The sequence below is a fragment of the Cnephaeus nilssonii genome (assembly GCF_951640355.1).
Source record: "Cnephaeus nilssonii genome assembly, chromosome: 1".
NCBI classification, from domain to species: Eukaryota; Metazoa; Chordata; class Mammalia; order Chiroptera; family Vespertilionidae; genus Cnephaeus; species Cnephaeus nilssonii.
In genome coordinates this window covers 72,210,856-72,232,400 of record NC_137072.1, presented here as the reverse complement: position 1 = coordinate 72,232,400, position 21,545 = coordinate 72,210,856, and the positions used below count along the sequence as shown (strand labels likewise).

Sequence of the window (21,545 nt, the reverse complement as noted above, 5' to 3'; positions counted from 1 at the left end):
GGAGATGGGGAGAATTAGACATGAGTGGGAGCCCAGTTAGGGGAGTAAGGAGCTTGTGCCCTCCTGGACTGCCCATTCCACTGGTGTAGCCAGATCTACACAAGTCACAAGAAGGCGATGTGAGCCCAGGGAAGTTGCAGTCTTTGAGTCTGACTTCTTGGATGGACGCTATGCTGCTAAAGCTGTGCCAAGGATGGGCTGCCCCGGTCCTGACCCACCCCAGGCCCTGCCTCATGGATCCAGAGCTCTTGGTGCTCTAGAGTGGAAATAAGTTGGTCATTTGTGCTGCAACCGAGGGGTGCTAGAGACCATTCTTTCCCTGCCTTGGCAGCGACTTTTCTTTTTCTGGGGCCATTTCTTTGCTATAGGAGATGACACTCAGTTCTAAAATAATGATGATGATGATGATGTAGGGAATCCATGGGCAATTGGGTTATGCTTGTCAAGGATCCGGGAGTGAGGGTCACTACTGATGACAGAAAGGTTTGGGATCATGTCATTCATGAAGTAACAAGTGGCTAGAATTTCAGGAAACCATAAAAACAATAATGAATACTGTCATTTATCACTATGCTAAGCACTTTACAACATTATTATTAAATCTCACAACAACCCTGTCAGATTGTTGTTGTTGTTTTTAATATACCATTTACAGAGGAGAGAGACTGAGGCCTCAGACACCAGTCATTCTACTGAATGTCAGGGCCTTGCTTTAAAACAAGATCATTTTTATTAAAAAGTCAGTACTAGGAGTTCTGGATTTGAATGTTGATGGGTGCACAACAGTGAGAATGCACTGAATTATCACTGAATGAATCGCACACTTAAGAATGGTTATGGTGGATTGCTTTCCAGACGACAGAGTGGAAGGCCAGTGAGTTGGTCATAATGGCAGAAGAAGAAATGAATGAAGACTATCCAGCAGACATCCATGAGTATTCACCAACATTTGAGAATTCCCTTTGTGCTGTGGGCGGCATGCTGAAGACCATGATGTCTGTTTCTAGAAATGAGTTGTTACAGAAGTTGGACCCACTTGAACAAGCAAAAGTGGATTTAGTTTCTGATTATACATCAAACTCAATGTTTTGGGTTTCTTTGGCAACTCAGGGAGTTAACCCGAAGGAACACCCAGTAAAGCAGGAATTGGAAAGAATCAGAGTATACATGAACAGAGTCAAGGAGATAACTGAGAAGAAGAAGGCTGCCAAGCTAGACAAAGGTGCAGCTTCAAGGTTTGTGAAAAATGCCCTCTGGGGACCAAAACCTAAAAATTCCAGTAAAGGAACTAGTAAAAAATAACCATTTGGTTTTGATGTACACATGTTCAAAAAGTACATCACTTTTATTGTTTAACACAAAATAGATGATTATGTGGTAATGCATGATTTAAATGTATTCTGTATTGAATTCATATATAAATTTACATTTTAATCTATAATGTTAAATACATTTTACCCCAGAAAGATGAAGTTATCTTTATTGATTTTCCTATAGCAAACTGTGAGGTTTTTAACCTTGTGGTATATTGTATATTTATAGTTTACCATCTCTCTTGACAGGGTTCAGGTTTCCTTATATAGGTCAACCTTTCAAGTACTATTTATAAGCAACTATGAAATGTAAGTTAAATGTTCTTTGTAAACATTCGTCTATTTTAAATGAATAATGACTTTATGAGGTATGCTTTCTGAAGTCTGAAGTTATAAATACATCTGTTTTCACTATATACAAGAAAAAGTGAAATGACTTAAATGTGTTTTTTTTTAATGTGTGTTATTTCATCATGTTTTCATGATTTTGGGAATTGCTTCTTTTGATATTTGAAGTGTGACTTTAAGACTTTAAGGTTATATTTTAACTTTAGGCACTCTGCCTCTATGTCCCATTTGAAGTAAAATATATTCTTATTAATTGTGGATGGGAAATGAAGTTGTAATTGATGGCTGAATTTTGGCATAATGGCTACATCCTACCAATAAAGGCTGTAAATGTGTAAAAAAAAAAAAAGAATGGTTATGATGGTGAATTTTATATTGTATTTTTACCACATTTTTAAAAAAGGCTACTTAACTATTGCACAATGTACTATGTATGATGTGCAATGTACTATCATATATCCTACTGCTATATTCCAAAGACATTTTGATGTGATCATTTTAATAATCCTTGGCATTAGGGAAATACCTGCTTTTTGGAGAGAAAAACGGGTGTCTTAGAACCCTCCCTCATTTCTTTCTTTCTCATCTACTTTCTCATCCTTCTTTTTCCTTCCATTTACTCCTCCCAACTTTAAACAAATTATTAGAAGGACAGACTGCCCCCTCTCCCTCAACACACACACACACACACACACACACATACACACACACACACCACACCACACAGGAAATGAGCAAGTGAACTGACACAGTTCCTAAGGAATGAAAAAAGCCTAGGAACCTGTGAAGATAAAACCCTAAAACTCTGGCTGCACTCCCTGAAACTCTCCCAGCCCCACCTTTGAGACAAGTTTGCAGACAGGAGTGTGGTGATGCTACCCTCTGACCACAAGGTGGGGTTTTGTATTTGGACACTTGGATATCACAAGGCTTTCTTTTATTAGCCCTTTCCACTTAGAAACCTTTCTACACTACCATCTAGATCTGATTAAGGGTGACCCATAGAGCTCACTACACATTCCCTTCCCGAGCTGCAAGACTCCGAAAGCACCCAGGATGGAATCTGTGCAGAGCTTAAGACTTGCATCTGGAACACTTACTCATCACAGAAAAGATGAAATAGCTTATTTTCTCAAAATTTCTTTTTCTTTCACCATGATGTATTTATGAAGGGAGGTAGTGCTTTCCTGTGCTATAGGCTTCCTCCACAAAGCCCTGCAAAGATCAAGGTGAGCCTGAGCTCTCTCTCTCTCTCTTTCTCTCTCTCTCTCTTTCTTTTAAGAATATCCATATATTGAAGAAAGGGGGTGAGAAGAAAGCAAAAAGAGGAGGAGGAAGGAGAGAAAATATCAAAATAGGAGTATAAGACTTAAAAATAAATCAACTGCCTATATTTAATAAATTATACTTATAAGATTGTACAAATACATTGCAATGTATTACAATAGATTCATGTTATGAACAATAGTTCTCACTACATGTAAGCCAAACCATTATGCTGTATACCTGAGACTTATACAGTGATGTATATCAATTATATATCAATAACACTGGAGAAAAGATTTTATGTAGTAGGATATATAAAAGACACTTCCTAGTTCATTCAGGCTCTGTGTCCAAGCTAGGATAAAAAGTTCCAGGCTGAATATTTAAAATCTCTGCTTTTAATCCTACCAATATCTCTCTGACTGAGAACATGACCTTATTCAGTGACCACATCAAAGACCAGCTTCAAGATTTTTTGTGAATAGAAAAGTAGAGATCTAATATATAGCATGATAACTAGTTGATCATACTGTATTTGAATACTAGAAATTTGCTAAGAGATTTCAAGTTCTCTCATCACACAAAAAATGGTAACTATGGGAGAAAATTATATGTTCAAGGGCTTAACTATAATAATCATTTCACTTACATGTATATGAAATCACCATGCTACTTTAAGCATATACAATTATATTTTTTAAAAACCCTAGTACAGTGACTGGAATACAATAAATATTAATCTATTATATATCCCGCACCCTCCACTCTCCCTTCCTGCCTCTGTCTTCTTTGCACCAACAGCAATAGCCACCACTTCAGGCAACTGTGCAGTTTGATTGAGAAGCTCCACTCAGAACTTGGAAGTGTTTAATTAAGCCACAATTATCCCATCCCCAAGTAACGTTTTAATGTTAGTAGACACTTGGTCAAGTGTCGAAGTTGATGGAAGTAATAGTTTGAATTGGGAACTGGGTTGTGTATTTGAGAACACACAGAACAGAACCGAACTCTGTTCTTCCAATTGCTTGCACTAAAGTCTTCGTCACCAATGAGTTATCTTTTTCTCACATCTCATACCCAGCCCCTCAGGATTTTATGCTGTTTTTTATATATCCAGAAGCTGTCCATTAGTTACCGTCTGTCTCTGCGGTAACCGCCATGGCCTGCTATAAACAATGACCATGTCTCTCCTGGATTCCCACAATAACGACTAATTGCTCATTGTAATTTACCTCTATCCCCACGCCCCAATTCTTTTGTCCTCTAACAGTCAGAGTGTCAGATCATGTCACCGATTTGCTTCAGACCCTGCAATGATTCCCCACTCAGTGCAAGCTGAAATCCTTCTGCACTGCAAAGCCTCTATGATCTGGCCCATTATTCTCTGTTCTCCTTTCCTATTCATTCTCCCCACCTCACTCCCACCCAGGTACGTGGCCTCCTACTGTTCCTCAAATACACAACCCAGTTCCCAATTCAAACTATTACTTTAAGCTGTCCCTTTGCTTGAAATATTCGCCCACATAATCAGTTAATTCCTATATCCCTTAATTCTATGCTCAATTATGACCTTTTAAGGATGTCTCCCTGGATTCCCTAATGCTGTAATCTGCTCATCTCATCACCCGCGAGACACCTTGTTTTACTTTTAAAAAATATAACATTTATTAACCTATAACATTCATATGTGTAGGCATTTCTATTCATATTATTCATTAACATTTTCTAAGCAACTAGAAAAGTCTTGTGATATAGGAAGTGCTCTGTAAATATCTGTTGAATGAATGGATAACGTATTTTCAAGAGGTATGCATTGAATTTGATGTTTTTCTTTCAAGTAAACCACAGGAGGCTTGCTTTCTTTGAAAATATGTTTCCAACTCCGACCACATGACCTGTTTCACAATAAAGGGTCAACAGTTGAAACTTATCTACAAGTCATGAGGGAACCAAGTAAGAGGAAACTGTCAAGAGAGCAAAGAGCACAGGAAGCATTTCCTCTCCTTTTTGGGGTTGGGGGATAGGAGTCTGAGGACTTTCAATTCTAGCCTCTTTCTGCATTAACTCTTAATTTAAAGTTAAGGACCTTCTCTCAGTTGATAAGAATCTTGCAAATGAGACTTTGTGTTTGCTTGGGCAAATGCAAGTTCTCTTAAAGTTTAGCTGCACAACTGAAGAGTCCTTTCCTGCCACAAATGGTCAAATTTCCCAGAGGAAGTTCTCCATCTCTTTCATATATGCTATACTTCCTACAATAATACACCAGACAGAAGGGACTGTAGAAACAAATTCCCTCATTTTACCAATGAAAACACTGAGGCCTTGACAGGAGGAAGGGTTAGTTCTTCTATTGGATTATATGTTGTCCTCTCCCCCACTATCTCAAGATCCTCTTCTCCAGCCTCCTAACCCTTTTCAGGCAGGAGAGGGAGGGAGAACGCAGGGAAATGTGCTAAACACCAAGTCTGTGAGAATTACAGACACATGGGAAAAACTTTGAGGAGACCCAGAGTCTTTGGACTCTGTTTAGGTTCAAAGCCTAAGTCTGTCTCCTACTTGCTGGGTGACCCTTTGAAAGTTACTTAACCTGAGTCTATTTCCTCATCTGTTAAATGGAAATAAATAATACAAAAATATGGGGTTATTGTGAATATTACAAAAATAAAACATACGATGTACTTAGTAATAAAATCCTATTAGTACAATTATTCTTGAGGGAGTCCTCTCTGCATTATTGCTAAAGTCTAATTAAGTCAAGCTCAGAAAAAAAAAAGTGTCATTTTCATTCTCCCCATTAACCTTGGCTCTCTACTACCTGTTTCAGTTCTCTTTGGGTCTCTTTAGTGTATGCTTTCAAGGTCTTGCTTTTCTGGCTGGGTGTGTTATTTCTTATCCACTTCTCCCCTCTTTGCCCATTTTGCTTGTATTTCTCACTGTGTAGAAGATGGTGCCAGTGGTGTTTTCCAGGTCCATCCCCTTCAGTAGGAGAAAAGAAAGTTCATACAAAGCTCACCCAACAAGTTTGGAGTAGACAGTTTTCCTTTGTTTCAAAACTCCACTAGATTCTGCAAGTGGTGATTTCCTCCTTCCTGGTTTAGGGACCACAAAAAGAGATTTAATTTTGACGAGTAACCTGATGCAGTCCAGAAAGAAAGCACTTGCGATGTGGAAAGTAATAAATTATGCTAGTTGGGAATATAAACTACCTAGACACATAAGGGACTCAAATCTGAAAATCAGAGAATAAAGGGCCCCAGATTAAGTACAAATGGATTCAGAAGCTTCATAGCTTTATTTTGCCTACAGTTCTGTAATTCTGAGACTGCCCACATCTCTAAACCTATACACAATCTGAATTATTTTCTAATATTTTTATACTTGATCTTAGCCAAAAGGTAGGGAAGAGATATCTAATTTTGTTTTCTTTTTATGTGAAGAGATCACACGTTTTTTCTCCAATTATTTATCTATTTGGTGACTTGAAGGAAATTATGAAAGGACTAAAATTTCACCCTCCACCTCAGCTACCTTTTGTTCCTGGCACTGCCTTTAATAGATTAGCTAAGCAGATTGCCTCCATTGAAAGTAGTGTTCAGTTTTCTTTTTGGATGGTTTTGGGTGTTACTTGTTTGTGACAAGAAAACTAAAGGTCGATGATATCTTGAATTCATGGAAAATGAAGAGTCTCTTCCTCCTATTCATCCTTTCCCTTATCCATCTATACCTTTTCTTTTGAGGGCTTGAAGAATTTTTTTCTGAATTCTCTGTTGTGGAAACATCCAGGGACAGTAATCATCAGACAGAACATCATTTCTCTTTCACTTGGGATTCTCTAGTTATTTTCAAATACCATATCTCCAATTTACTCTTTATTGATCTTACTCATTAAGAGATTTTAATGGAGGTCAATAAACTTCCTGAAACATGATATACAACTTCGTACATTTTGGCTTAAGTGGACTTAGGAGTAAGCAGAGCATACATACCTTTCATTATATTTTCAAATAATTAAGTAGTTAACATAAAATGTAAAAGTTAAGAACCATTGAGTTGATACTTCAAAGGGAAGCTGATCTGTTTTAGCCTAGCACCTAGGTTAATTAGACTTAATCTGTGGACACCCATTTATGTTCACTCATTGGCTTCTGAAAATACCACCTTCTGGATGCTCCACAGTCCGTGAAACACAGGCGATGGGAAGAAGGAAGGAGCATAGCCCTTCTCTAATGGCAAATGCCAGTCACTGGTAGTCCTGCATGCAGCTCTCCATACCTAACCTACCACCTACGCCAGCCCCAGGGCAGCCTAGAATAGAGTGTACCATTAATTCACCCAGGGAAGAAATTACCGTCTAGCTGAACTGGTTACTATTTTATCTATGCACCACTAAATGAGACCATGAAGTAAAACTGTAGTTTCCATACTAAACTCTTCTTCATCCATGTAAATAAAGCAATTATCCTTGTGGGAGAACAAAAATAGACAACGATAAGCATTTTCCCTTCCTTTTGTTGATATTGCTCTTGTTGAGAAAGGTTCTGAGAAGTGGGGGATTTGTACTTTCATGCAAGAAGTGTTTATAGAGTGCCTGTTCGGTGAAGGCTCTGGGCCAGAATCTGGCACATAGTATAAATAGGGCAGACATGCTCTCTGACCTCATGGGATTTCCAATCAAGTGGGTGAAACATATATCAACAAACAAGCACCAAGTGGGTTGAGTGCTCTTCTCTTTAATGGAATCCACAAACATGGAAATCGCATTATGGTCAAAATGTGCCTTAAATACATCAACAATCCCTAAGGCCAAAGTGGAGAAGTTAAAATGAAGGTCATATTTTGAAATAAAAACTTTAAAACAATCAAAGTTTTAAGAAGGAGAGTTATGAGAGGCACAATATAGGAATTACAACATAAGATGTTCTTTAAATTAAGCTACTTTATATAAAATAAGATTGTTGTTAGAGTAATAAATTTGACAGTAAAATAGTAGTCAAGTTTTCAAGCTAATTTAAATTGGCTAATTTAAATAAGCAAATATTCTAGAAAAATTAATTGTACTGGACAAAAAGCAGTTCCTAAAGTGTTAACTAAAATTTTTATTGGTAGCTCATTTCATGATAAAATTGCATAACCTGTAATGAACCTAAAACAGTCCTATTATAGTGCAAAAAATTAAAATTTAAAAGCTACCAAGACTACATTATAAAATTTTCAAAAGCCTCTTAATATTTAAATCAATAAAGGGGGGATAGTAGAAGAATATCATGTAAGGAAAAATATCCTTTAAGTAAATTACATCTAGAAAATTTGTACTTTAGAAAATTGATTGTAATGCTAAAAGCAAGACACCCATGAAAAACACACATGGTGTCAAAACAAGCCAGAGGAAAATCATTTAGGCAAAAAATGAAAAAGGATCCCAAGTCAAATTTATAGAAAATATTCCTTTATTAACTTTTGGTCGAGAATATGTTTGTATATTTTCAGAAAACAACTCAGAGACCATGTGTATTCCTGCAATAGAGTGGAATTGACAGGACTGCTCCAGCCATGAAGACAGAAAAGAAGCAGTCCAGAGATGGAAGACGTTGACGTTGCCTTGCCATACTAGCAGTCAGCAGCTGTGCGTCACGGCAGGTTGCCCAGGACCAAACCAGAGAGGGTCGGACCTGCATTACCACCATTTGTCCATCATCCAGAACTGAAATATCATTGCTGACATGTACACATAAGGAACTGTTTGACATTGAAATTGGGACTCAAAAGAACTGTTGGCCCAGAAAGAAACTCACTACAGACTGATTCATTTGCCTTTCAGCATAACCATTATTGCTTGTCTCATTTTCGGTTCTTATAAGTGTATTTCTAGTAGCACATGATTCACTCATCTAGGGGAAATGATGAACAACATACACTGATGAACAAGAATAGACCCAGAGACAAGGAGGCATGGATTAGACTGTTGGACCTCAGAGGGAGGGTAGGGAAAGGTGGGGATAAAGGGGAGAGATCAACCAAAGGACTTGTGTGCATACATATGAGCCTAACCAGTGGTCAAGGACAACAGGAGGGTGGGGGCATGCGTGGGGAGGGGTGTGGAATGGGAATGGGGGAATGAGGACAAATATGTGATACCTTAATCAATAAAGAAATTTAAACAAAAAAATAATAAATTGCTAAGTTTAATCTCAGCTCAGCTTTTTACATTAATTCATGTCTATAAAAACAAAATACCAAAATAATAAAATAACTTTTAAAAAAAGAAAAAATATGATTAAAAAATTATACCATCTTGAATAAGCATTTTTAAAACATTTTATTTTTTCCCCTCCAGTCACTTGACTCAATTGCTTGCATGAATCTTGTTTACTTTAAGATAGAATCAAAGCCACGTATAAGCCCAGTCATTTCTAATATAGCAACTTCCCCTTCTGCCAAGTGATTTCATTTCCTTCACAGGAAAGAAATCCTAGTGACAAGTAATATATAATTGTTGTCATTTCAAAGACATCTTTTATTGTAAACATTGGAGTATACAACCTCTAACTGGTTTTACTTGTAAACATTGGAGTATACAACCTCTAACAAAGAAAATAGGTGTATAAAACTTTGTTTTATAAGTTTAACAAAGAAGAAATAATTACAAATAAATATTTGCATTTGATTTTTTTTTTGAAGACAGGCTGATCTTAAATATCCCGTCTATAATAAACACCTGTTTACACAACCAACCTCTTTCTCCAATTCCATCCTTCAAACTGCATCTCAAAATCTCCATTGATTTGGGAGATAGAATTGGAAATGATACTCATTTCTCTGTGCTATCTGCACAGTACTTTTTTTAAAAAAACACACAAATGTGAATCGAATTATTATTCACAAAACCAGAAAGCTCTACTACTGAAAGAAATAAAAGCAGCTAGATGTAAACTTTAGAGGATATGTTGTGCCAATACACATTTACTTTATGATTGGTCAGCTTTTAAAAATAAATGTGGTTCTCCCACTCCAGGCAAAGTTCAATGTGACTTTAATGACACATGACATTTATTGAGTACATTCTATGTGCCAGGTCCCACTCTTGGCATTTTCCATACAGGCTCTCATTTAACTCTCACTGTGATCCTATGGAACTGGTATTATTCCCATTTTACAGATAAGGAAACTAAGACTCAATGAGATTTTTAAAATTATTTGATTATTTGTCTAATAAGTGATGAAGCCAGGCTTGAAGGCAGGTTTGTCTTTCCTCAACACCTATACTTGACATTGGTCTAAACTAATGCATTTAGCTGTTTGATTCTCCAACTTGTGAAGACTTTGGAAAATGATTTTTCTTTAAATAGTATGACACCTATAGCAGCATGGTTCAAGTTTGCTTGGTATTTTTAAAAATTATTAACTCAAGAAATTTGAATTTAAAAATAGAACTGAAATGTCCTAGAGCAGATTAAGTTTTTTTTTAAAATATATTTTATTAATTTTTTACAGAGAGGAAGAGAGAGGGATAGAGAGTTAGAAACATCGATGAGAGAGAAACATCAACCAGCTGCCTCCTGCACACCCCCCACTGGGGATGTGCCCGCAACCAAGGCACCTGCCCTTGACCGGAATCGAACCTGGGACCCCTGAGTCCGCAGGCCGACGCTCTATCCACTGGGACAAACCGGTTTCGGCCAGATTAAGTTTTTATAGACGCATAATCTGCAAAAATTAAGAACATGTTTTAAATATTTCAGCTAACTCTGTTGACTAAAGTTTTAGGGGAAAGGTATGTTATATTTATGATATTAGCAGTAACAATATTATAGGCAAACTCATTGATATATATAGCATTTGTCTATGGTTCTCTGAACCTCAGGGATGTCTGAGTTGAGACTAATTTCCTCAAAAGGAGAAAAAAATTCCAGATTTAAGTTGAGACTTAGCTACTGGAATTAAGAAATATGGTTCAGATTTAAGCAGCAGCATTATAATATCAAGGTAGAATCAGCTTGTCCAAGGTCTCATGGGACAAGATTTAGACCTAAGTTCATCTCACATAAAAGCCCATGTTTTTTTTCTCACCACATTCTGCTTTGTTATGTAAATACCACTTTGTTTGGATTTACAAAAATGCCCTAATTGTAAAACACATATATGAAGGGGGGTGGGTTCCCTAGGTGGTTTAAAATACCAAAAAGACATTCAGTTTTCTTGTGGGGAGTTTGATGGAAAAAGAGGAGTTATTTATAGATGTGGAAAAAGTAAATGCCAATCTTTGTCTTGACTTTTTCTTGAGCTCTTTCCTTTCTTGAATGATGGATTTGATCCCATGACTATGATGAAAATATCTGAATGTTCCTCTGTTAAGTGCTTCTCATGTTTCAGGAACTGGTAAGAACTTAAACAGCTTACTGGTTGATAGTCCCATAAAGCTTACATTCATCCTTAGTTGGTAATAAAATATCATTTGTATATATGTGCAGCTTTGTTAAAGTTTTCACTCCATTCTGCTCTACTTAAAAGCAGCATTTTTTTCAAATAGGATAATTAGCCCCTTTTGCTCTTTAACCCCAATTGGTCATGCTACTTACTTCAAAGGGTTACCTTTACAGAAGTGGTCACTTTATTTTTGTTCACTATTACCTCTGATGAAGAGAGTCCGAAGACAGAATGCATCAAGGCTACATTGTGAGAAATGAACAACAGCAAAGATATTGGTTTGCCTTATTATTAATGCTCCATTGTTTTAAAAAAGCGAGCATCTGGTTTAAAAGGAGCTCATTAGCTCAACCTCTAAGGTTGGTATCATGATGCAAGTGATACCATGAGAGGAGAAAAGGAGGAGATGAGGAGATGGAATTGGGATGGCAAGGAGGTGGCTATGTTAGTGGGACTCAGAAAAAATACAAAGGCAACCCTGAGAGGCTGAGAAGTTTGCAAATCCTCAGAACTCTGAGCATCTGTGTGGTGCCACTAGATTGTGTCCTGATCATGAGGGACTGAACCAATCACATAAGGTTTGCCCATAGGAAAATATGTCTCCTTGCTGAACAAACCAATATTACTGAAGAAAAAAAAGCGGTCAATTTCCTTTAAGATCCAGGTCTTGCTTACATATCTGGCTTCAATTTTTTCCTCTCCTCATTCCATACACTGCTTTTCATACAATGCTCAACAATGCCAAGAACCCAAATGGACTATGTTCTCTGAAATCTCATTACCTTTTACTTGCTTTTTCCTCCATAAGCAAGGCTGCCACCCCTTCTCCCCACACCATTGGTTTTACTTCTACTCATTACCAATTTTAGATCATAGCTTTGAGGTTGTTTCTTTATAAATTCACCAAAACTGTAGTTGCTTGTGTCACTAATTGTCCATATGTGGCACCAGACTGCAAAATCTTTGAAATCAGAGATTAGATCTTATTTACACAGTAATCACATCTCCTACTATAATACTTGGCATTAACATACAATCGATATATATTAAATAAGTAAAAGAACAATGAAGTTGCTGAAATAGTAGAGTTAAAAGCAAGAGTAACCCTAGCTGGTCTGGCTCAGTGGATAGAGTGTCATCCTGCAGACTGAAGCGTCCAGGGTTCGATTCCAGTCAAGGGCACATGCCTGGGTGGCGGGCTTGATCCCCAGGGAGCATGCAGAAGGCAGCCCATCAATGATTCTCTCTCCTCATTGATGTTTCTAGCTCTCTCCCTCTCCCTTCCTCTCTGAAATATCCTACATAATAAAAAGGCAATATGCAAATTGCATCACTCCGCTACGCCCACGATTGGGCTGGCTGGAGGCGTGGGGGGCGGGACTCAGGGTGGCCGATTGGCTGGCAGTAGGAGCGGGGTGCAGGGACTCGTGAGTTCCCGTTCCCCGTTCCTCCCACAGGCCTAAACGGCTGGTGCTGCTGGAGGACCCATGGGGCCCGCGGAAGACACCGGTGGCAGCGGAAGACTCCGGTGGCGGCGGAAGACGCTGGTGGCCGATTGTGTGGCTGCCGGCACCAGTTTTCCTCTGGCCACCGCCCCCCATCGGAGCGCCTCCCGAATCCCGCCCTCAGCCTTCAGGAGGCGCTTCGATCAGGGGTGGCCAGACGAAAACTGGTGCTGGGAAAACAGGTGCTGGCAGCCAGGTGAAGGAAAGTCTATTGCATGAAACTTCGTGCAACGGGCTTCTAGTATATATATAATATTGTCAGGTCCCTAATGTTGCTTTCTTCTTCTGATAGACCAAACCCTTTAAGAACAAGTACACATTACTGAGAAGTTACTTGATAAATATTTGTGAGACAGAATGAAAAGGCATAAATTTCACTCCATTAAATATACATTAGAAAACCAAATCTTTTGAAAAGTTGTACTTTGTTCCTTGAGAGAAGAAACTTTCCAAAACTCTTAGAAAAGAGCTGCTCATAAAATACGTCCCCAATAAAAGTGGTCAACTCTCTCATCATAGCACATATACTTTACATAAAGAAACTATTGTGCCATAAAAGAATAATCATAAATGACCTTACTCTCACAGCTGGAAGATGGCACTATGATAAAGTTATTTATAAGTATAAAGAATACAACTGACAATTGTATAAAACTGAGAAGCTTCACTGTTTAAAAGTATTTTAAAGCAAACATGCTTTTGAATGAAATTATATTATTTTAAAGATCCAATACAAGTTCAATCGTGCTGAAAATTAGATAAGAAACCAATGGTGACTCAGGCTTGTTCACAAAGAGTGACCGGAAAGCTCCAGGTGGTGGAATTTCCTCTGACCTAATACAAGAATGAGCTGTTGCACAGGTCTCGCTGTTGAGATGGTATAAAAAGCCAGAGGTGCTCTTCATCCAGCACAAGTCCCTGCGGACAACAGAGCTCAGCAGCATCCAGGAGAAGAGCCCATAAGAAACCCACTTACTCTAAACATGACTTCCAAGCTGGCTGTTGCTCTTCTGGCAGCGATCATGCTTTCTGCAGCTCTGCACGAAGGTAAGCACATCTTTCCGATGCAGTTTTCCTGGGTTTAAATGTGATCGTTAGATGGTAAGATTATCCTTAATGCTTTGATTAAAAACAAAGAAACATATTTTGTTCAAAAATAGAAAATAATCTTTGTAGTCATTTAAATGCAATTAATTAAAATGAAGTTTTAATTTTTTTAGGCTGTATCTATACAATTAGAAAAATGTAATGCTTGATTAATACAGACATTCTGTTCTTATCATTTATACTCTGTAGTATGCATATCCATACTAATAAAAGGGTAATATGCTAATTAGGGCAGAAGTCTTCCAGACTATCTTCTTCATATCCTTCCAGTCAAACCACAGAGACTGAGGGCCGAGACTGAGGCAGCCACGGGTGGCTGCGAAGGGCTGAGGTGCAGCTGTGAAGGGCCCAGGCTCAGGCAGGCAGTGGCAGCAGCACTGGGGTAATGTGGGCGGTGACTTCCCCTGATCTGCCAGGTCACCTCCTGCAGGTAGAGGCCAGATTGTGGCTTAGGCCAAGGGCGAGGCAGAGTTGGTTAGGGGATGTCAGGCTGACAGGGGAGAAAGTTAGGGGCGATCAGGCCAACAGGCAGAGGCAGTTAGGGACAATCAGGCAGGTAGGCAGGCGAGTGGTTAGAAGCCAGCAGTCCACAGGGATTGGTCCTAAACTAGCAGTCAGACATAACTCCAGAGGTCCCAGATTGGAGAGGGTGCAGGCCGACCTGAGGGACCTCCCCCCCCCCATGCACGAATTTTGTGCACCAGGCCTCTAGTATTTAATATAAATGTATAAGTTAAAGTGTATCTTTTTGGGAGCCACAGTTACCTATAATATAAATAAATTTTGAGCAAGATAACTCAGGTAATTTTACACTGTGTACTATTTTACTGAAAAGCTTTAGATAGCTATCAATTCCCTTTTGATTTAAGGACACCTTGACAGAACATAGACCTTCTTGGGATTCATTTTATGAAATAAATACAGTTTAGAATGTTTATGATATATAGTTTCTTTATTCTTCTTTTTTATCAAGCATTGAAGATTGTGTTAAGATATAAGACATTTCTGTGCAACTCATTTGTATATTTCTATTAATTCTTTCTGAAGGCAATTTCCCTATTGGTGAATCTTAGTATGCATACTACAAATAGCACTGTGGTATCACAGAGTATTATGAAATTTCTAGTAGAAAAAAAAGTATCTTAAAGATGTCAACATTGCACAAAGACAACTCCAGTCTTTATGTAGAAAGATATTCAATGTTATCAGGAGTGACTGTTTTGAAAACAGAAAAACTGATGTCAGAGGCAAGGAGAATATCCAGCCTTCAATTTCTGGAATGAGTTTGCTAAAGATGCAATGTTTATAAAAGGCACAGTCACCAAGTTATCACATTGGGATTAAAGAGGGAGTAGCTAGCAGAGCCCTCCCTATTGTTGAAATCAATCTATAATTGTTTTTATTTTTTCCCCACAGCTTCAGTTCTGCCGAGAATAGAGACAGAACTTCGATGCCTGTGCATTGGTACACACTCTATACCTTTCCACCCCAAGTTTATCAGGGAACTGAGAGTGATTGAAAGTGGACCACACTGTGCTCATTCAGAAATCATGTAAGTACTTTCAAAAGTGATTAGATATCTTACTTTAGCTAACCTAGAACTGAGGAAGGTAGAAGCATCCAACAAAGTTCTAGGTAGTAGGAATAGAGTAGTGGGTTAAACAGAAGGACATATTCTGGGTATGAATGGCATTCAAGTATGGTAACTTCCATGATTCTTAGCTAAATTGCTTTTGACTTAGATTTCATGCTCATACTGAAGGGACAATGACTTGAGTGGCAAAGGGGTGTCTGAAATGGCTAAACGTTGATTTTAATAATATCTCTGTCATTTCAGTGTAAAGTTGGACAATGAAACATCGCTCTGCCTGGACCCTGAGGAAAAATGGGTGCAGAATGTTGTACAGTCATTTTTAGAGATGTAAGTTGTGTGTGTTTTTTTTAATTTAGAGTTTTCATTTATCCTGAGATATACAGTCCAAAAGTCAGCCTATAAATTTCCTGCTGCTGCCAAAAATATTTTTTAGGTAACAGCCTCTTTAATTCAAAATAAATAACAGCAATAGTGAATTTATTGTAACTCATGACTGGGAAGACCATGCATCTCAGTTTGTCCAGGGAAGTCTAGGTTTATGCCTGGTCCCTGTGCCATTATTATGTTTCTGTTTCATTCTCAGAAGTGTCCTGCTTTGGAGGATGTCTTATCTGATCTCTCTATTTATAGTTGAAAGTACAGAACATTTCTAACATATGACTATTTAAGACTATGTTAGTTTCTGTATTAAATATAAGGACCAAACTTGACTCCTGTTAGAACATTGTTAATCTTTACATTTTATTTGTTTATTTTCAGAGCTGAGAAGAAAGAGCAATAATAATAATAAAAAAAGCACTCCCCATGGTTTCCAAGAATTCCTCAGTAAAGATGCCAATGAAACTTCAAAGAAATCTATTTCACTGCTTCACATACTGTTTGGGTCTGGTGTAGAAATCTCAGATAAAATACAGGATGCCTGGTTAGATTTGAATATTAGGTAAAAAAATGAAGAGTTTCTTTCAATGTCCCATGCTACATCAAGGACAAATATCAAAAAACCAAAACTCATTGCTTACAATAAATTCAAACTTAACTGGAAATCCTGTATTTTTTGGGGGAAGGGGGTTAAATATTGCAACCTTAGTCTGGCAGCCAAAATCCATGAGTCCCTTTTAACTGAGCCTTGGTTTCTTCTTTATTCCTAATCTAGAAAAAAAGTATCAGTCACCATTTCACCTCACTGTGATGTGAGGACATGCGGAAACAATTTAATGTCTTTCATGGTCACGTAAATTATTTTCAAGGGTAAATTATTCACTTATTTATTATTTATATATTTATTTAAACATCAAATAGAGTAATATTTGTGCATGAATTTGGAAAATGGGAAAGGAGCATTGTTGATAGAAGAGTATAATGATGGTTGTGAATTTATATTTATTTTAGATATTAAATAATATATTAGAGAACTGTCTTCATGAAAATTGATTTATTTTGATTGAGGTTGCTAGATTTAGCAAAATTAAAAACAAACAGAATATCCAATTAAACTGGAAATCCAATTTTTGATGCTCCTCATATTGTCCTGTCACTGTTGGCCTTGTGCTATTCTGTGTTGAATCACCAGAATCCTGAATTAGGACTATCTTTCTCAAACCAGCAAAAATTCTTGCTGGTCAATATTTATTATGTACAAATAGAGTCTCATAATTTAATTTAAACAATTATGTTTGTAACACTCACTTTATATTTAACTTTAAGATACTTTTCTGTGCTTTCAAAGAAAATGGCTTTCCCTACTGATTTGATGGTATGGAAATATAAATGCAACTCTAAAACATAATAAAAGCATCATCAAAGGCATCAATTGTTTGTATTTCTTTGGTTCTTTCAAGATCTATTGTTTTATATCTTCAGTTGTATGAAAAAATATTATTTAGAAAACGCAAGTGCTTCTTCTCAGCATTTTTATACTATTGTGGAAAATAGGAACTTTTATTTGTAGAAAAACAGAACTTCTTTCCAGAGAAGGCTACAAACAGTACCCATTGAGAAATGAGAATTTTCTCAACTCCCCAGTGTATTCCACTTTGCTAATAAGGCTGACTTCAGATTTCCAATGAACCAGCCCAGGTGACTGTGAAAGAGGGAAGAAGGTAACATTATCAAGTGCTTTTCAGTTATTTAAGAAGTAAAACTGACACATACAAGGCAAAAAAAAGTTCAAAATATGAATAAAGACCACACATATTTGAAAAAAAAGTAAAGAAAACCAAACTCTTAAGAGTAAAAATACAATAATTTAAGTAGAAAATTCAGTGGATGAGTTTTATAACAGATTAGACACAGCTATAAAGAAAATTGGAGACTAGGAAATAAACCTAAATAACTTTATCTGGAATTTATATGAGAGTCAAAGAGGAAGTAAATTGAAAGAAGAAATGAAAACACACAGAAAATGCAGTGTCTAATTGGATTTTTTACAAGCAGAAGAGAGGGTCAGAGACAATGTTTAAACTGACAATAGCTGGAAACTTTCCAGAAATGGTGAAAATAACAACTGACAGTTTGAAGAAATCCAATGAACCAATGCTTAACTTTACATTCCTAGTCAAAAAACAAGGGTTTTAGAAATTTGATTCATACTTATCCACCTCCAAGATCATTTACTGTTGCTGTTGGGCATTTTAAATGCACTCTTAAAAAATATTTATTGTTGAAAGTATTACATATCCCCATTTCTCCCCCTTTGACCATCTCCAGCCTGCCCCTGCTGTCCACAAGCCTTCACCATCCTATTGTCTGTGTCCATGGCTGATTATCTCCCATGATTATCTTTGGTTATTATCTCCCACCCACCCACCCTCCCCACCTTCCCTCTGAGATGTACTCTTTTTTAATCTCCACAAAAGGAAGTGAGGAAGAGAGTCCTCTATTATTTTCTCACTAGTTACCTCATATTGCAACCTACTTCTCCCCTGTCATTAGCTCCTTGCAATCACTCTGTGTACCTGCAGCTACCATTCTATTTATGGGTTAACATTAGCTGTGGTGTGGAACAAAGCTCATTCTCTATTCTAATTTCCAGTGCACAACAACACTGTAGTGTGCAACATAATAGAATTAGTAAAAAAAAAAAAATTGTAAGTCATATACAAGCAGGAACCAACTGGAAATTCAACACTAATATTTACTACTAGAGGCCCAGTGCATGAAATTCATGCATGGGGGTGGGGGGGTGGTTCCTCAGCCCAGCCTTCACCTCCTCCAATCTGGGACCCCTTGAGGGATGTCAAACCACCTGTTTAGGACCGAACCTATGGGGCATAAAAGGGCGGTCAATCATCCCTCTCACAATCCAGGACTGCTGGCTCCAACTGCTTGTCTGCTTCTGCCTGATTGTCCCTAACCACTTCTGCTTGCTAGCCTCATCACCCCTTAACCACTCGCCTGCCAGCCTGATTGATGCCTAACTGCTCCCCAGCCAGCCTGATTGCCCCCAACTGCCCTCCCCTGCTGGCCTGGGTCTCCCCCAACTGCCTTTGCTTGCTGGCCTGGTCACCCCCAACTGCCCTCCTCTGCCAGCCTGGTCACCTCCAAATGCCCTCTTCTGCTGGCCTCATCAACCATAACTGACCACAACTACCCTCCCCTGAAGGCCATCATGTGGTGGCCATCTTGAGTCCACATGGTGGCAGCCATCTTTGACCGCAAGGGGGCGGCCATCTTGTGTCTTGAAGTGATGGTCAATCTGCATATTACTCTTTTATTAGATAGGATTCTTAGAAGCAGTGCTCCTACTAATAGTGATTTCTCCCTGCTTATGTTCTTTTCAGGCCATGTTGTGGGGTTTCTTCTTCTTCCTCAGAATTCTGCCTAAATTTCATTTCAATATTCTCCAAGCATAAAAAGTTATTTTTCTCAAATAAACTTTAATTTCAAGTTTCCTTGTCTACTTCTGCATCCCTTTGTGGATCTCATACATAGTGAGTAAAACCAATAAAAAACAAGTAATTTTAATAAAATATTGGTAGGAGAGACACATGATTCTTCCAAGGAGAGATCAAGGAGTTATCTAATATAACCACCCTAGATTTCCCTGAGAAAACCTAAGCTACAATGTGAAGGATGAATAGAAGTTAGCCACACAACGGGGAGAAAAATGTGTGGGAAAGAGTTGTCTAGACTGCAGTGAAGTAAATTGTAAACAAGAGCGTGACATGATTTGAGAAGTGAAGAAGTTCAGTGTGCCTAGAGTTTGGCATTGGAACAGAACAAGTACTAACAGATGAAGTTATGCTAAATGGACTATGGAATGGTCTAAAAGGCTTAGAGTTGAATTGAAAACTTTTAGTGAATTTCAAATACCCCCACTTAAATGGTGAACATTATAGGCTGTTCTTCTTTTTGGATCTCCTTACAGAAGAAAGTGGAAAGCCATAGGAGCAACTCAACAGTCTGCTCTTGGGGCTCTTGAATTATATTTGGAGACTGAATTAACAAACAACTCTCAACTTTATAGCAAACTTGTTACAATTAAATACAATTTAATATGATCAGTGTCCAACCCTGAAAGCAAAGTGAAGACATCTGCACCAACTTGGTGAATCTTAATGATGAAGATTTTTTAAAATTTATCTTTTAATTTAATCTTTGGTACTTTTAAGTTGTACCAAATGATTTTCTCCACTCCAGTGTTACTCTGGATAAGACAGAAAATATTTCATCACAAAGGCAATTAAGTATATCAAATTGGAGATTAGGCATTATGCATACAAGCCAAAATGGAAAAAAATGAAGAATAAGAGAGAGAATGTGAGAGATAAGAAAAATCCATCACTTTGCTGAATTGAAAATGTTTAATTCATTTTGCCTAAATGATATTAGTAAAATTAGTTACTATACAGACACAGATTTAGACACAAACTTAAACATGTAACCTGTTATCTCATTCCGTTAATTCATTTTTGTGGATTATAAATTATGAATCTCATTTTACCAAGGAGTAAAATGAATGTAAAGACACACACACACACACACACACACACAAACACATTAAAATAAAGGAGGTATAAAGAGATAATAAAAAAGTGTTCACCTTAAAAATACAGCAATTATATAATTCTATAATACAGCCCATTAGTAGATGAATGGATAAAAAAGCTGTGGTACAATTTATACAATGGAATACTATGTATCTGTAAAAACGAAGGATCTCTTACCCCCTGCAACAGCATGGAAGGACATGTAGACCATTATGCTAAGTAAAATAATCCAGTCAGAGAAAGACAAATATCACATGATCTCACCTATATATAGGATCTAATGAACAAAATAAACTGATGAACAAAATAGGTCCAAGGCAGATCCATGGAATAGACTGACAGATCTTAGAGGGAAGAGGGGTTGGAGACCAGGAAGAAACAAACCAAAGAATTTATGTGCATATATGTGTAGCCCATACCATACACAATAGTGTGGTGCAAGCCTGCGGTGTGGTGGGGGCTGACTGGAGGAGAGAAGAGAGAGGGAGGAATAGGGGACATCTGTAGTAGTATCACCAATAAAAAATAAACTTGAAAAAAGAAAAGACATCTATGATACATATATTTCATATACAATATAGAAAATCAGGTTATTTTCATAATTGTCTTTTTTGTTTACTAGCAATACATCAAGAAATAGATTCATAAGTTGAAGTCACCTAAGAAAAGTTGTTTATTCTCAAGATTTTGGTGAAGAAATATATAATTATTTTTTACTATAATACATCTATTTTGCTGAGCAGGCTATATTTGAAAAGGTCAGAATAAGGATAAAAAAAAAAAAACTAGTTTGATTTTTGCTTGTGGTAGTGATATAGCAAGTAAAAATTGCTAAGGTCTGTATTAACCCTGCAACAACAAAAAAACAAAAAAGCTTAAGAAATCAGTAATTTCTTTATTACTCACTTAAAAAGACAGCCAGACCACAATTGCCTCAAGGTTGATAAACATCAGCTAAATTAGCAGAGAACACAAACAACAAATATGGAATTTTTAAATA

At 37.4% G+C, this 21,545-nt stretch overlaps 2 protein-coding genes across 2 annotated transcripts; both read left to right on the top strand.

Annotated features, from left to right (window-relative positions):
• Positions 1-888: 888 nt before the first annotated feature.
• Positions 889-1,302, top strand: LOC307103620 (nuclear nucleic acid-binding protein C1D-like; the record flags this gene model as incomplete). Its single annotated transcript, XM_079778044.1, has 1 exon — positions 889-1,302. One exon carries the CDS (start codon positions 889-891, stop codon positions 1,300-1,302), a length of 414 nt encoding a protein of 137 aa, XP_079634170.1.
• A 12,480-nt stretch (positions 1,303-13,782) lies between these two features.
• Positions 13,783-17,226, top strand: LOC307115277 (interleukin-8-like). Its single transcript, XM_079798439.1, has 4 exons — positions 13,783-13,903; positions 15,380-15,515; positions 15,801-15,884; positions 16,317-17,226. The coding sequence occupies exons 1-4, from the start codon at positions 13,840-13,842 to the stop codon at positions 16,336-16,338; spliced, it is 306 nt and encodes a 101-aa protein (XP_079654565.1). The 5' UTR covers positions 13,783-13,839; the 3' UTR covers positions 16,339-17,226.
• The last annotated feature ends 4,319 nt before the right edge of the window (positions 17,227-21,545 follow it).

Excerpts from the sequence above, each read along its gene's own strand:
- LOC307115277 (XM_079798439.1), top strand. The coding sequence starts at position 13,840 with ATGACTTCCAAGCTGGCTGTTGCTCTTCTGGCAGCGATCATGCTTTCT. Across the intron at positions 13,904-15,379 it reads TTCTGCAGCTCTGCACGAAG|CTTCAGTTCTGCCGAGAATA; the intron begins GTAAGCACATCT and ends TTTTCCCCACAG. Across the intron at positions 15,885-16,316 it reads GTACAGTCATTTTTAGAGAT|AGCTGAGAAGAAAGAGCAAT; the intron begins GTAAGTTGTGTG and ends GTTTATTTTCAG.